The 15,039-nt window shown below is 46.0% G+C and overlaps 1 protein-coding gene across 2 annotated transcripts in view; it reads right to left on the bottom strand.

The window, feature by feature from the left end:
• Nucleotides 1-15,039, bottom strand: part of TTYH2 (tweety family member 2) — a 323,403-nt gene that overhangs the window by 50,897 nt on the left and 257,467 nt on the right. For both annotated transcript variants that reach the window (XM_085617358.1, XM_085617359.1), the window contains 2 exons: nt 12,301-12,370; nt 11,361-11,416 (listed from right to left, as the gene is read on the bottom strand). In XM_085617358.1, the coding sequence (XP_085473484.1) occupies nt 11,361-11,416; nt 12,301-12,370 (126 nt within the window). The remainder of the gene's footprint in view (nt 1-11,360; nt 11,417-12,300; nt 12,371-15,039) is intronic.

Below are 15,039 nucleotides of genomic sequence, written 5' to 3'. Positions count from 1 at the left end.
TTGATTCCTGGACCAAGGCTCTCAGGTGACTGATTCTTGGGATAAGACCGGCAAAAGAGTGTTTTCTGGTCCAAGACCTGCAGGAGATTGATTCATGGTCCAAGAGCGGCAGGAAACCGATTCCTGGTCTAGGACCTGCACAAAAGATTCCGGGGCCGTACTCCCTGAGACAGATTCCGGGGCCGGACCCCCTGAGACAGATTCCTGGGCCGGACCCCCTGGAGACAGACTCCTGGGCCAAAAGCCATCACCTTGAGTGTGACCTCTCCAACAGCTGAACAGCATGGAAAATATTTTCCTGTAAGCTGTAGATAATACAGTTTGACTGGGGATGTACCGCCAGCAGGATCCTCTGTGAAGATGAATGGCTTCCTGTGGAAGGGGATATGTGACACGAGAGCTAGCACATATCAATGGATCTAATTTCATAAAAATCTCAAAGAATGAATGTCATTTATAATATTAAGATGGGAGAGATCAGGTACAAAGAATTTAGTCAAGTGTGTAGCCAGGCCATCATAGCGCTTTAAGGTTATAGTGATAGGAGGAAAAAAAAGACTACACTTCATGTCCGTTTTCACTTACCTTGTAAGGAAAAAGGGCTGGATGAACCATTCCTATAACACAAACTTGATTTATAAATAGTGCTTACTATCATGGTCCTGAAGTTTTGTAGTGCAGTAAATACCGAATGTAACCATTGACCACCATAATAGTACCCCTTCATCTGCTTGCAATTCTATAAACATTGAGGCCTTAATTAACTTCATGAGGTGAAATCTAGTGGTTAAGACCAGAAATGCAAATTTGGCTCCCCCACCATCCTACTCCTGGATTTGATGTCTGACGGGGGGAGGGAGGAAAAATACTGTAGTGACAAGATTACTGCAGGTTTATTCTGAAAGCTTTACATGTTCTTTACTCAAGCTTATGCTGGTGGTAATTATTAATGGAATTACCTGGAAGCGATGGTCTAATACCACCAATGATTAAAATGTGCAGAATGGTAATTAATACCGTCAGCGCGGAACTGCCTAGTAATTAAACTTCAAAATAAGTATGCATACATTAATTAAGGAGAAGCCACTGAAAAACAGAATAGAAATTGCTGTAAGGATTTCTTTATTCGGTCCGGTTTGACGCTGAGGTCTGTTGCACTGATCAATACATGAGCTAGCTACGGAAGTGCAGAGCACACAACCTAATCAATGAGAATGTCTTCCTATTGATTGCCTACCTTGTTGGTTTCATCCTAGTATGTTTATTGCCCTTAGGACTTGAGCCAACCGTGTTAGCGGTACCACTAGTGGGGATGGGTTTTAATATGATTTATTGGCAAGGTATGGATGCATAGAGAAGGAAAATATGTGATAGCAAGTCATAATTGTTTGCCTTTTGTGTGTTACCACTCCAGTCCTAAGATACCTTGCTGTAAATAGAAAAAATGTCAATTTTATTTATTAAAAATTACAATAACAGTAAATGTGATCATATAATGTGTTAATAATTATAATAGTAATTATGTTTATATTAAGTACTCCATGTAAAATTACTTTTGTTTTCCAGAGCAGTGGTGAATGCCCATGCTGAATCAAGAAGAAGACTGAATAAAAATCATCATATACCTCAGATCCCCAGTGTATAATTCACTTATAGTCAAATGTCCAAAATGGAGTTACCCTGCCAAGCCCCCAGGACTACTCATCATGGAACACTTTGTTAGAGGCAGCTCAAGTAAGGAATTATATTTCACTGTTCGACATTGCGAGAAATGTGGAAAGCAACCTGGTTCCCCAAGTATTTTACCACAGGAAGTGCAGGAGCCTGTTTACTATGAAGATAGATTTACAGATTATTAAGCGAAAAGCTGAAGCAAGTGTTAGTGATGATGCTGGAACGAATGCTGGAACGATAAAATGCTACAAGGGAACATCAACATGTGAGAAATTAATCAAGGCACGGAGCTTAGAGTTGACAAAATGTTTAGAGAGTGTGCAACCATTAATTGTGAGTCAAAGATTTTAGCAGTTTGTAGTAGGCACATAGTGGCTGCAGAAGCCCATTATCATGCTTCTGACTGGAGATCCAGAAAACATAAAGCCGTCCAAAAGGGTTACTTAACTTATGCAATCATTTAGTCAGAACATTATATATGCAGTGACAAATGAGCAGCAATAACCCCCAAGCAATTGTTGCTCCCATATGCCGTAAAAACGCTGTCAGGCAATGTTGAAATCCTTTGCACTCTAAACAGACTTGGTCATGTGATTTCATACTCTGAACTGGAAGAAAATGTTACTGCCTTGTGACTTCAGAAACTTGCTGCTACCTTAAATGAGCAAATTATTCTTCAAACCAGCATTCAGCCTCATGTCTTCAGTAACTTAACATGGGATAACATCGAGAGGCTGGAAGACACTAACTGGTAAGGGGACAACTCACTGAGTCAATGGTATACCTGTGCAGCCAAAGTTGTTTGGACCGCAACCTTTTAAAGTTCCTCTCCCAAGCATTGAGAAACAAAATCAAAGAACACTGTCCACTACAAATACGGAAGAATTGTTCGTGTAGGTTCCTAGTGAACGAGTTTGGGCACAGCCATTGATGTCAAGGACTGAAGTCAGGCAGGAATGTGTTGCCCAGTTGAAGCTAGCACAAAATAAGAACATAATCTGGGTTGTTACAAGACAAGAAGCGAGCATCACACAGATAATAACAAGTTGGACAAGATTTAACATCAGTACTAGAAACTCAGTGTATCACATGATTCCATTGGCTACTTGCCCACCATTATTGGCCCTGCAACTGAGTTGACAACTGTTTATGAAATTTTGAAACAGTCAGAGCTAATAAGGGAATCACTGCATTTGGCAAAATTTGGAGTGGGAATAGATCAAGTTCTCAAAGCAAAAGCAACTGAGATAGTGTGGAAGCATATAACATACGACAGAATCCTTCGAATGGGCACCTTTCACACCATTTAAAACATCATGTCCATTCTTGGAAAATGCTTTCAAGACGCTGGCCTTTGTACTGAAGCAGAGATGATAGCAGAAAGATCAATATCATCGGTACTAGAAGGCTGTATGTAGAATCGTGCAGTTCGAGTACACAAGTGTGCATATGAAGTTATGTTGAGACTGGCTTGGTTGGATCTTATCCCCTGGGTGGAGAAGAATTATGAAGAGAACATTCAGATCGTCTACTCCTTTATTGAGGATGTTAATGACTTTGTAAAAGACCTATGCCAACATAGATTAGATGACCTCTGGCAGAATGCTGCCTTTGACGAAGTAAAACAGCTTTGGGATGTATTCCTAGAATATCTTCGTCATGACAATGGAAATCTCCCTGCATTTTGGATGCCGTAGGTGTCTATTGCTGAAAATGTCTTGCTGGCTCTCTTGCATGCTGCTCGAGAAGGAAATTGGCAATTATATCTTACCGCCATACGCTCTATGGTGTTTTGTATATGACAGAATGAACTTCGCTAGATATCTTCCTGTATACTTTGCCAAAATGACATTACTTGGAGTGAAGCTTCCAGAAATAGACCACAACTTAATTAACTGATGCTTTTCAGTTCAATTGCAGATGTTAGTCCGTTTGGACGAATTCCAGACAATCAAGCGATGGAGGTAACAGTCAACAAAGACACACAGACCCCAGGTGGTAAGACAAGGTTCAACCTCAAGGCGGGTGTTGTGAAAAAATAATGTATGATGGCTGAACAAAGAAGTGTCTTTTTGGGTCAGATAAGGTAAATGGTTCGTAACAACAATTAAGATCTTACTCACACAGACCTACCTAAGTTACATATTGAAAAAGATGAAGATACTGTTACAAGAGCTGTTAGTCTGGTTCAAAGCTGCATAAACCCATTTGTTGGGCCACATGATCTCAGTCTCTACATGGCAAATAGGCATCACCTGACATAGTATCCGACATAATGAAAGTGCATCAAATAGGTGAAAAGTGCTGTACAGGCCTAAAACCTGAGCAACTTGAGAATAATACACCTACTAAGCAGTTTCATGACCCAATGAAAATGAGCAAACTAAATATCGGTCCAAATAAGGGTTGAGGCGACTGCGGCTAGGGTGGGTAAGCCTGGCATTGCCTATAAACCAAACCTGTAGAGTAACCTCAGAAGCTTGGCTTGGCTTTCCCTCAAGTGCTCCTGTTGGAGACAGCTTTTTTTCCTCAAAAAGGTAGTTTGCATCAAAAGGCATATTCATATGGGATGCATTCACACTTCCAGAAAAGCATGTGGATCTCATCCATTCATGACGACGGAGCACCACACTAGTGCCTCCTGCTCACCCCAAACAAATCGAAGTATCCAAGCCCGCCCGATCATGTATTTGGCTGCATCCTGATCATTTTGAATGGTTTAAGCCAAGAAGGCCCTAAACTCTTGCAGCACTGCCAGCAAGATCTTGTTGGCCATGCCCTAGAGGACGGGCTTATAATGGCCTATTAGGCAACTTGCCTTGACCAACCTCAAGGCTAAGCTGGCCAAAGAGAACAAACATTTCCTGAATGTCTCAATCCTTTTTTTCTCCATTTCAGGAGCTTCATGTGGAACTAATTCGGATTCACCTTGCTGGTGGAAGCTTGTACCACCAAAGTCTCAGGAGTAGGATGCGGTGTACGAAAATGAGGATCACTAGGCACTGGTCTGTGGCACCTATCCATCTGCCTGTTCACTGGTGGGCAAGAGCAAGTTTTATGAGTTATCTGTTAGGGCTTCACTGAATTGTGGCAAGGACCCAAAAGAAGCCGGTCCAGACTGTAGAAGTTCAGTTAGCACATTTACTTTAACCTCAACGGAAGAAAGTTTGATCTAGGACATCAGCAACACTTCTGATGACTACATCAAAGGAAGTACATGTGTAAATCCATATATAAACTGTCAGTATCATAATGTGGGGGTAAATCAGTCCCATCCTTTCCACTGTCATCTTCTAGTTTCGGCAAGCTCTGTTCTGAGTCGGAACCAAAATGCTGGCAGAGCAACCAAGGACGGTTCTGTGGTAGAGGGAGTATGTTTTCTGAATCTGGCTAAATGGGAACTGGGTGCACCAGACTGGAGTCAGAGTCTAAGCTCAGTCAGGGTTAAGACAGATTCAGATTAGGGTAAGTCACCAGAGTCGGCAGAGGAACCTTCTCTGGCAATGTTGGGACCGGCATTGATGAAGAAAGGATCGTCACAGGTCTTGGAGCTGGTATGAAAGTCTGCACTGTAGTCATGGGGAAAAGGAGGTGGGTTCCAGGAGCTGAGACAATACAGAGGACAGACTCGAAAATAGTTACCAGACTGGAGGCCCCCGCAGTTCCTTGGGGCTAGGAGGAGGTGGAAGAGTGCCAATAATACGCAGCATGGCCTCCTTAAACGACAGAACCTCCTGCAGCCTCATCGATAGCCCTAGTAACTCAAGGAACATCAGGATCAACTGTGGGATGAGCTCCTGAATTGGAGATAAGGAGTAAGAACTAATGTCACCTTGACACCCTTGTGACTTCTCTTTAGATAGTGTGGTACGATGGGATTGAGACCTGCTTCGCCTTTTGTGTTTCCAGTATGATTTGGAATTTGACATACTGAGTGTCCTCGGCCGCAAAGAGGACCTGTTGTGGGAATAGCCTTGAGAACGGGAATGACACCACGCTCTTGACTTAATGCAGAAACTGTGACTTGTGTGACTTCTTTCAATGTGCGGTAATGGAAAGCTTTGCTTCTTGATTACGATTTACCTTAAGGTGCATGATGGCACAGTCCTCACACTACATGGTTGGCACACCTCATGCGGGTCCACTATTGACATCTGTTTACAACAGTCACAACATGGTTTGAACCCTGTAGTTTTAGGTGAGGATATGTTTCCCTTCCACACTGGAATGCCATTTGAAAAACAGTGGGAAAAGTGAGCGGAGATCCAGATCCACACTCCGAGGCGATGAAAAAAAAAACGTTAGAGCACAAGGGTGGTGCTTGTATGTGCTCTGCTTAATCACTTCCGGGATAGGAACGTAGTCCACACGGAGCCACACAGCGCCACCTGGCACTCTGGAGCACTGCTATGAAATCTTTCAGATCCAGTCTGGTGCCTGGGAAATATTCTAAAGGTGAGCAATCTGCGATAAGAAGTATCCATCAGCAAGTTCTGTTATACAGGATGAGGGGTTATTAAAAAGTCTGTGAGCTTGCACTTACAGCACAATAGATTCACTCATTTTTGTTGCTGCACAAGAAATATTACAAAATAAATTACTGCCACACCAGACCACTACAGTGCTATGCCCTACAAAGGAAAGCCAGAGCACAGGATGTCCATGATCATATGTGACCAGTATTCTTGTATAACACTTTAGAAAGCACGTTGCCTATACACACTAAAGACAGGCATCATTGCACAACTCATTGTTGCTCACGTTATCATCGCCTCAATAAGAAAAGGTTGAGTAAGCCTTTCTAGGATTTGAATCTGTGGCTTTTCCGTTATACATTAATCCAAGCAGCACAGGACGTACCGTACAGAACCATCTCATCAGTTACTCTGAATTTTGTGGAAATTGTCTTTTACAGTTAATGTTAATGTTTTTTATTGACATAAATCCTTACACTGACTCAGTGACCAACGCTTTCCAGAGTAGTCCTTGGCCAGCTCCCCATTTACACTCAAGAAACTAAAAACAAGCATTTACAATGCAACGGTCTCGGCATTGTTAAAGTTAGAGCTATTGGCATTGCTCATGACATTATTTTTGTTTTTGTTTTTAAAACATCTCTCTCTCTCACGAAAATAAGACTTATTTTTGTTAGAGAGAGAGAGATGTTTTAAAAACAAAAATAATGTCATGAGCAATGCCAATAGCTCTAACTTTAACAATGCCGAGACCATTGCATTGTAAATGCTTGTTTTTGTAGAAGCTCGTGGCGGCAGCAGGAGGCACGACGCCCCCGCGAGACCATTGTTTTTCTTTTCAGAGGAACCCATCATTCGGGTCAAAGACATTCCACAGGGGAGGGGGCCGTTTGCAGCACGCGATATCTGCGGCACAATGAGCAGCGTGTTTGCTTTGGGAATTCAGAGTAATTAAAGAGGGACGGGGGGGGGTGTCCTGGGAGGGACAGTCCAGGTAAAATACCACACCAAGGACCACTGCAGTTATTCCCTTCAAAGTCATTGTGTCACGCCTTGGAGGCCATTGCTTTGACCGTGGCGTGAATTGACAATTTTAGTTCGGAAAAAAGCCCGCTGCACTTCAAGGTAAAGTTCATGATGGACCGGCTTTTCACACTACGAGGATCATAGCTACACTTTGAAAGGCAGACGGTTTAGACGCTTGCATACACTGAGGTGATGGCAACTATAAAAGCATATGCTTACTGTGCGCTCTGACACGAGATTAAAATATGATACATGTTGTGCCCCTGCACTCGCACTGATGCCGAATGGATGTTTTATGATGGAAGTCGAGCGCTAAGCGCCTCTACCACATGCAGGCGGGCAACTAGAGCCAAATTTCGGGGGGGGGGGGCTGAAAAAGATTTCGGGGGGGGGGCTAAGTCTTCGAGCCATAGGCAGAGTGGCTGTAAGAAGGGGTGAAACCACAACAAAAGCCTCATTAACGAGTAAATGGTCTTTTAAAGACCTGTGAAGTACTCGGGTGCGGCTGCAATTAGATGGACGCCAGCCCACGAGGCTGTCTCAGCCCGGCTGACACACACGACGGGGGGTGGGGGGGGGCTGAAGCCCGGTGAGCCCAATGGGTGTTGCGCGCCTGACCACATGTACGAAGGGAGTCTGCGGGGGTGCAGTCCGTAACCTGTTGGGGTTTTAACAAAAGCCCTCTGGAAACGCTGGCCTGGCTTGAGCTGTGCACCGGAAACACATTGCGCTAGATGAATACATACAAAAGCCAGCTTCCTATTCCACCGGTTTCGTCACTTATTGCACGAGGTGGAAAACGTGTCGGTCGCTTGCAAAACTCCTGCGAGTTCACCCCCTACAAAGCCCAGAGGATTCATACACAAATGCACGCACACATCTATTTACCACCATGGCGCGTAGAGGATAATTACAATTGCGTTTTTCCATTTTAAATGTTTTTGCTGAACTCTGGTCATAAGAGCACTGTACAAACAAGCTTAAAAAAACGCATACGCAGGAAAGATCTGTAGGGGTGATAGCCATTCTAATGTTGCGGCCAAACTGCCCCAGGAGTCGCACCAGGATTTTGAGTTATTTGAAAAATGTCGTCTGTGCTCTCCAGCAGTCTTTGCAATAGCTGGAGGCGGAGGGCGTGGACACGCAAACCCACCCTCTGCAAGCTTAGCTCACCTGGGCTCGGAGAGCCCCGGGCGGCACTGCCGCGGCTGTAAATTGAGCCCTCCCGTACCAGCATTTCGGGCTTCCATTGTGACTGGTTACATCTACCGCACGCACCGTTTCCTGCATACACCGTAATACTGGTGTTTCCGCTTACTGAACATCACTATGCATGTGGACGTTACCCCCTTGAACCCACTATATGGATCTTGTTTTTCTTCCTCCAAACTTATGTTTGGCCCACGTTGTTGATGTCCATGACATTATCTGAAATCATTTCCTATGCACTACCGTTCTAGTTTTTCGCTTTCTCGACCTCTTTCTGGATGGTGTTGCCACTTTTAATTATTTTATTTCGGACCGTTTTCCTGCGTCTTTGTTACTTCTGTTCTGCTTTTCTCTCACTCCGTGTACACCTGGTCGCAGCTGCCTTCGCCCTGCAGCATCTGGTGGTTTTGCTTCCTGGCATTCATTCCCTCTTGTGACTGTCCTCTTCAGTCCTCCTAATCTCACCTGTTATCTTTTTATTCTCACATCCCTTTCCCTGTTGGACCAGCTTCTGATTACCTTGCTATTCCTCTAGCCCCATCACCGATGTTCTCTCACAGACCCTTCTGTCACCCCATCCTCTTGCTGCCCTGCAACGTGCGCCTGCCCTCCTGCCTCTGCCCCAAGTGCTGCTTGCCTCCCTCCGCTGGTGCCTGCCATGCTGTCCCTCCCTGCCTTGCTCTCTCTGTACAGCTCCTCCCGCCCTGGGGCCTCACCTGTGCTTGTGTGCGTGTGGGGGAGGCGCCCTCCCTCGGGCGCACACATGACAGCACAGGCACAGCCCCTGCCCCGGGGCGCCCGTGATGCAGGCGGAGCTGGCGGAGCTGCGCAGCCGGGGCACGGCTTGAAGCAAGGAGCCCACCCCCGCCAGGTGTGCATCTGGTAGGACATGGTAAGTGCCTCTGCGGCCCTCTGAGGGGAGGGTGTTGGGGTATGCGCCCACCTCCCCCTGCCCTGGTATTAGGATAGACGCGCAGGTTGCCAGCGCCCCGGATGACAATGGGCGCACGGCTCCTTTAAGGGGCGGCTGTGCCTCCCGGTAGCTGAAGGTCATTAAAACACAAAAGCGCTCGGCGCCGCGGTCCAATATAGCGCATGCGCCCTGGCCCGAGGACTGGGCGCACATAGAGAGAGGAAGGCAATATGGCGAGGATGCCTGGCAGCGCGGACTGCGGCACCGGCCCAGCGGCTGCAGCTGGGGGCGCCGGGGGAGGGGAGCCCAGCCCGGGCGAGCAGCACCCCCGCCTCCTCCTGCTTCCGCAGCCCGGCAGCGCAGGCGAGGAGGAGGAGGAAGAAGAAGAGGAGGAGGACGACGACGACATCCAGGAGGTGCGAATACCGGGCAATGATGATGATGATGAGGACGATGACAACGAGGAGCTGCTGGACGACGACTACGATGAGCTGGAGAACAGCTGGGAGCCTGAGCTCAAGGAAAACAACCGGAAGACACCACCGCCTTTCTCCGAGGCAGAGCAGAAATGCCTCGGAGAAACGCAGCGTCCTTTTCGGATTCGGGGGCGTGTTTTGCTGTTATCTCCTCCTTGAGACTTCTTGCAAAAAACACGCCCCCGATCCGAAAAGGACGGGGCCTAATCTGAATGACTGACCTCTTCTCCAATGGCTGGCCAGCATTCAAGAGGCCAGCCAATGGAGAACAGGGGAGAAGAGGGGCGGGTTCAAGCCCCTCTTCTCCAAGTCATTAAATCTCTCGACTTCCGGTTCTGCCTTCGGCAGACCGGATGGTCCCAAGACCTAAAGAAGCAAACTTCAAATGACTGAGCAGACAGCACGGGTTCCCTTTGAAGGTTCCTGTCGCTGTTGTTCTAAGGCAACATGAAGTAGGAAGTGGCGGGGGGCAAGGAGGAAGAAAAGTTTTGGAAGAAGGATTTTTACTTTCTCCTTACCCACCTCCATTCAGACCGCAAAGCATAATAGTGGTTTATCCAGTCTGCTGGCCTCTTTGTGCCGAATCAATCACGGACCCAAAACTTCAGATTCAGCAGAGGATGATTTTCTGTTTTATGGGTCTTTTGTATCACCTTCAGGAGGACTCCTGCGTAGAGTGGCCAGGTTTGCAAAATTATACCCGAAGCATACCACAGACCTAGAAGAATACATATAATATTGCATTGAGGCATGGAATAACTCACTAAAATGGGAAATGGACAGCAATGAGGCACTGTAGTATTTTCGAGGTAACAAAAAGGGACAATTAGATGCAACTTTGAAACACAGTTTCAGTGTCACTTAAATTGCCTTCTGACGAGTGCTTTCAATGCAGTCCTGAATGGGTGTGCATTAAGTCTTCTAGTGTGCTTAAGACTTCTCCTCTTGTAAAACCCAGACATATATCATATTTACAGAAATATTCTTGAAACACTGTAAAAACGTGACTGTCTTGAGCAAATATTGTATGTCTGGTTTTAGTAACTATGATGTAACGCTCAAGGTTCCATTTGGCTGGCAGTTTTATAATCTATAACATGTTTCCCCCCATTTTAATTCTGCTTTCAACTTGTATCTTTTTTACAAGTTTCACTGCAGCACTTTCTGGTCCTGTTTGTGTGTCAGTGTGTTTCTTCTAATACAAGTGCATTCTATCCATTTGGATGTTTGTTATGCCATTTAGGTTTCTCTCCCACTCTGTGATCATTCTCGAGTCTCCTGCCAGTTAAGCGTTTCTATGCACTCTAAGCTAGCACTGTGGCGGCCGACGGAAACCACCCTTTGCCTGCTCAACCCAAGGAGACTGTAAAAAGAGCAACTGATGCACCGCGCCATGCAAACCGACTGATGACTTCTGGTCACAGCAGCCTTGGTTGACAGGTGGTTCTGGAGTCCAAGCAGTGCAGGGAAAAGAAGAATGCAAGACATAAAAGCGAACTATGTCACACTGTACACTGGGGAACCGTATCACCCCCCTCCCATCAACACCTCTCTTTTATCCCACTGCCCCAAAAAGGTGTTCCTTACTTGATGAAAGGGGTTGATGAGGCTCTGGCTGCAATACAGATAGTAGTGGACAACATCTGTAAAAGGAAACAAATATAATTGGGGTTGGCTTTATCAGGCAATTCCAACGCATCAGTGCAAGCTTCCATCACACACAGAACAGGTACATTAAAGGTGACATCAGCTCAAGGGTCCAGCACACAAAATCAGGTGTGGCAAGACCGGAAGCACTGCAAACTACCCTTGCGCACATAAGGGGCTTAGTGTGGGCAGCAGCAGTGCAAGCGTCTTCTGCACAGAACAGACAAAGCATAGGCAGCAGCAATGCATTCAGCATACACACACGGTACAGAGCACTGTGCAGCTACTCTTGCACGCTTAACAGACTTAGTGTGGGCAGCAGCAGTGCAAGCGTCTTCTGCACAGAACAGACAAAGCATAGGCAGCAGCAATGCATTCAGCATACACACACGGTACAGAGCACCGTGCAGCTACTCTTGCACGCTTAACAGACTTAGTGTGGGCAGCAGCAGTGCAAGCGTCTTCTGCACAGAACAGACAAAGCATAGGCAGCAGCAATGCATTCAGCATACACACACGGTACAGAGCACCATGCAGCTACTCTTGCACCCTTAACAGACTTAGTATGGGCAGCAGCAGTGCAAGCATTTTCTACACAGAAGGGGCAAATCACAGGCAGCCGCAATGCATTCAGCATACACACACGGTACAGAGCACTGTGCAGCACCACCAATGGCATCTTACCCTCCCTCAGATCAAGCTTCCCTCAAATGTAAAACAGGTACAATGGCAGCAATGCAAGCTTCCTGACCCTCACATACATACCAAACAGTCACAGCAGCAGCAGCATTTCAAGTTTCTCTCACACAGAGTATGTGCAATAGGAGCAGTCTCCCTCACAGATCTTTATATTGCTGATATACCCTGATGATCCCATTACCTGTGCTGAGTCGATCTCGTGTCTGGTTCATGATAAATTTGTCTGGAGCCACACAAAAATCACTTGTTCCCTGTTAGAGAAAGAATAAAATTAACCAGCAGCAAAGAACATTACTAAACACAGATTGGTTCCCTACAGATTGGGCCGCAGGGCAATTTGAGAAGCACCTCGATTGCACTCAAGGAACCCAGCGAAGAACAGCCATCTCCAGAGTGCAATCACAAGCGTCATCTGCATAGCTAATTAAAATATCTGCGAGGCTTCTTGTTAATTATAATATAGCACTATAAAAAATGCAAGTGAGCCCTGCGTGGCTGTTTCATTATGAAAAGAATTTATATGCAAGCAGGAGCAAGCCGGTCTGTGAATTTTTTTATTTTTTATTTTTTATTTTTTATTAACAGAACTCCAAAAGCTTCTAGGGCTGACAAAAAGTCTCATATCACCAAACTGTGGATACACAGTCACTGAGTGGCGAGATTGGAAACCTCTTCTGAAAGAGGTTCATTCAAACCCTTGTATGGGTGATCCAACGAACGCTGATATACGTCAAAAGGCGTTTTTTCTTTATATAGGTTTGGCTTTATGGATGCTACTTGCGACAATAACAGCATAATCGGTTTGAAGTGTTAAGAATGAGTGGCTTGGGTGCTAGCCTTGCAATTGATTTAGTGACAAAGTAAACGTCATGTTCCGGGAATGACATTTTACCTTTTCATCATGCTCATATGGTACTTAGTACTTTTATTCCTGCTCAGTTTGAAGTAAATCTCATTTTCATAGAAATCTTTTGAGATGGGAAGTGCAATTCCTGGTAGTAACAATTTTCAGGGTCCCTCACATCCAGCACATAGGCAGTGGCAGCTTCTCCGGAATGGCGGAGGAGCGTCGCCCCACTGCCTGGCGCAGAGCCAGAAAATGAAGAATAGAAATTTGCTCCAACATCGTTTTCTTTTTTTGTTTGCTGGCTCTGAGCCAGCTTGTGCATGGAGGGGCAAGGAGGAGTGCTTGTGCACTCCCTAAGTACACATACGTTATTGGCTGGGCGTCTCAGGCTGACCAAAACACACAGACTCCATTACCTGAGCAGAGCATCTTTCCTGCCCACTGAGGGGATTGGATGGGAGTCTGTCCCAGAGGCCAGCAGGAGCGACGTGACGCAAAAGGGTGGCCGGCTGCATCAGGTAAGTTCTTTTTTTTATTATTAACGCGTCCCCATCCACCCGTGCGCGCTCCCCCCCCCCCCAGCCTCACCACCCTTTGTTAGTGGCGCCCACCACTGCACAAAGAACAGTTGACATATCCAACACACTGCCAGGTTCGAGCTCTTCCCACAGGCATAGCTCCCTAACCATTTTTCATTTCATTCACCAATCCTTCCCACTCCTTACTTCAGTCAGCCAGGATGGCACAAATGCTTTGGGGGAACAGCTTTCAACTGCCAAGCCACCCCTCCTCCTTCCCTCTTTCCTAATCTCTCCTTTCATATTCTTCCTCTTTGACTTCACCTTTCCCCACCCTCCGCCACCCAGGTCTCTTCCACCCAATCTTGCTGTCAAAACTATCAAATGCTGGAGTGAGCAGTTTGGCGCTCAACTGGCTTCCTTTTAGCTCAAGCCTAGACAACGCATGCGTGGTCAGGATGATCTGTTGTATGTACTTTGTGGGCTTTGACTCCTTCCATCGCTTTGGATTTGTCTAGACTGTTGTCTTGCAAAACTCCTTGCTTTCTAGTGGGTAATTTGGCTTCCTGGTCCCTCCTTTTTCTAACTCATTCACTCCCCTGGAGTAGAGCCCCAGGACTTGTCGGCTTCCGCTTTTTCCTATTTGACTTTCCGCTCCCAAACTTTTTTTTTTTTAACCGCTGTTCAGAGCACTTCACGCACGTTCGTGTGTTTCTCTTCATCAGCGAAGCACCCTGCTTAATCTCCATAGTAGCCACTTCGGGGGAGGCCGGCATCTTTTTTTTTCTTCTACACAAACCTTCAGGTTACACTTTAATTATAATCAGCGCGACGGCCGACAGGCTTCACCTTTAATTATGCCGGCCACATGGCTTTCTTTTGTCAGCTTTTTCTCCTCCCCCCGCCCTGACTTTTACCATCGCAGTATGTAAATATTGTTAAGAGCCACATTTGCAGAGAAAAGGAAGCAAGTTCATATAAGTAGGCGGTTGTTACAATTCAAGATTTGATACCAGAAGGAATAAGGGAAGTTAATGCAGGTACAGTGCACCGTGACTGCTTTCACCCAGCCTTCCCTTTGTCGCTTGCCCCTTGTTCTCTCCAGGTGTCTTATTTCTCCTCGGATTTATTGACGAATTACAGCAAGTCATTGTACTCCTGAACCCACGGTGAGTATCAGACTTCTCGGGGATCAGTGTGTAGTTTATGGGGTGGAGGGAATGAACGCTGGAAACGGTAACTTTGAAGCCTGAAAAGGTGCAGAGCCACTCATAACAAAGTTGTAAAGTCCATTAGAATAGGACGATGTAAACTAAAGTGAACTACGCAAATTTATTTTAGCAATGTGTGTTACACGCTTCCACACAGACATCTGCGTGTAACCTGCTGATCAATGGTTCGGCTCATGCCAACAGCTGACTTAGTTTGTTATCAATACGAAATTCTTACAGTTTCCAATGCAGACCGTTCCAGCTTTGCAAGACGACCCGGAAAAAGGAGAGAAGGTCTTCGAAAGTCCCCGCCCTTATAAATTATAAGTATATTATTTTTGTGT

Source organism: Triturus cristatus, chromosome 7 (genome assembly GCF_964204655.1).
Source record: "Triturus cristatus chromosome 7, aTriCri1.1, whole genome shotgun sequence".
NCBI lineage: Eukaryota > Metazoa > Chordata > Amphibia > Caudata > Salamandridae > Triturus > Triturus cristatus.
This window is presented reverse-complemented; position numbering and strand designations above follow the sequence as displayed.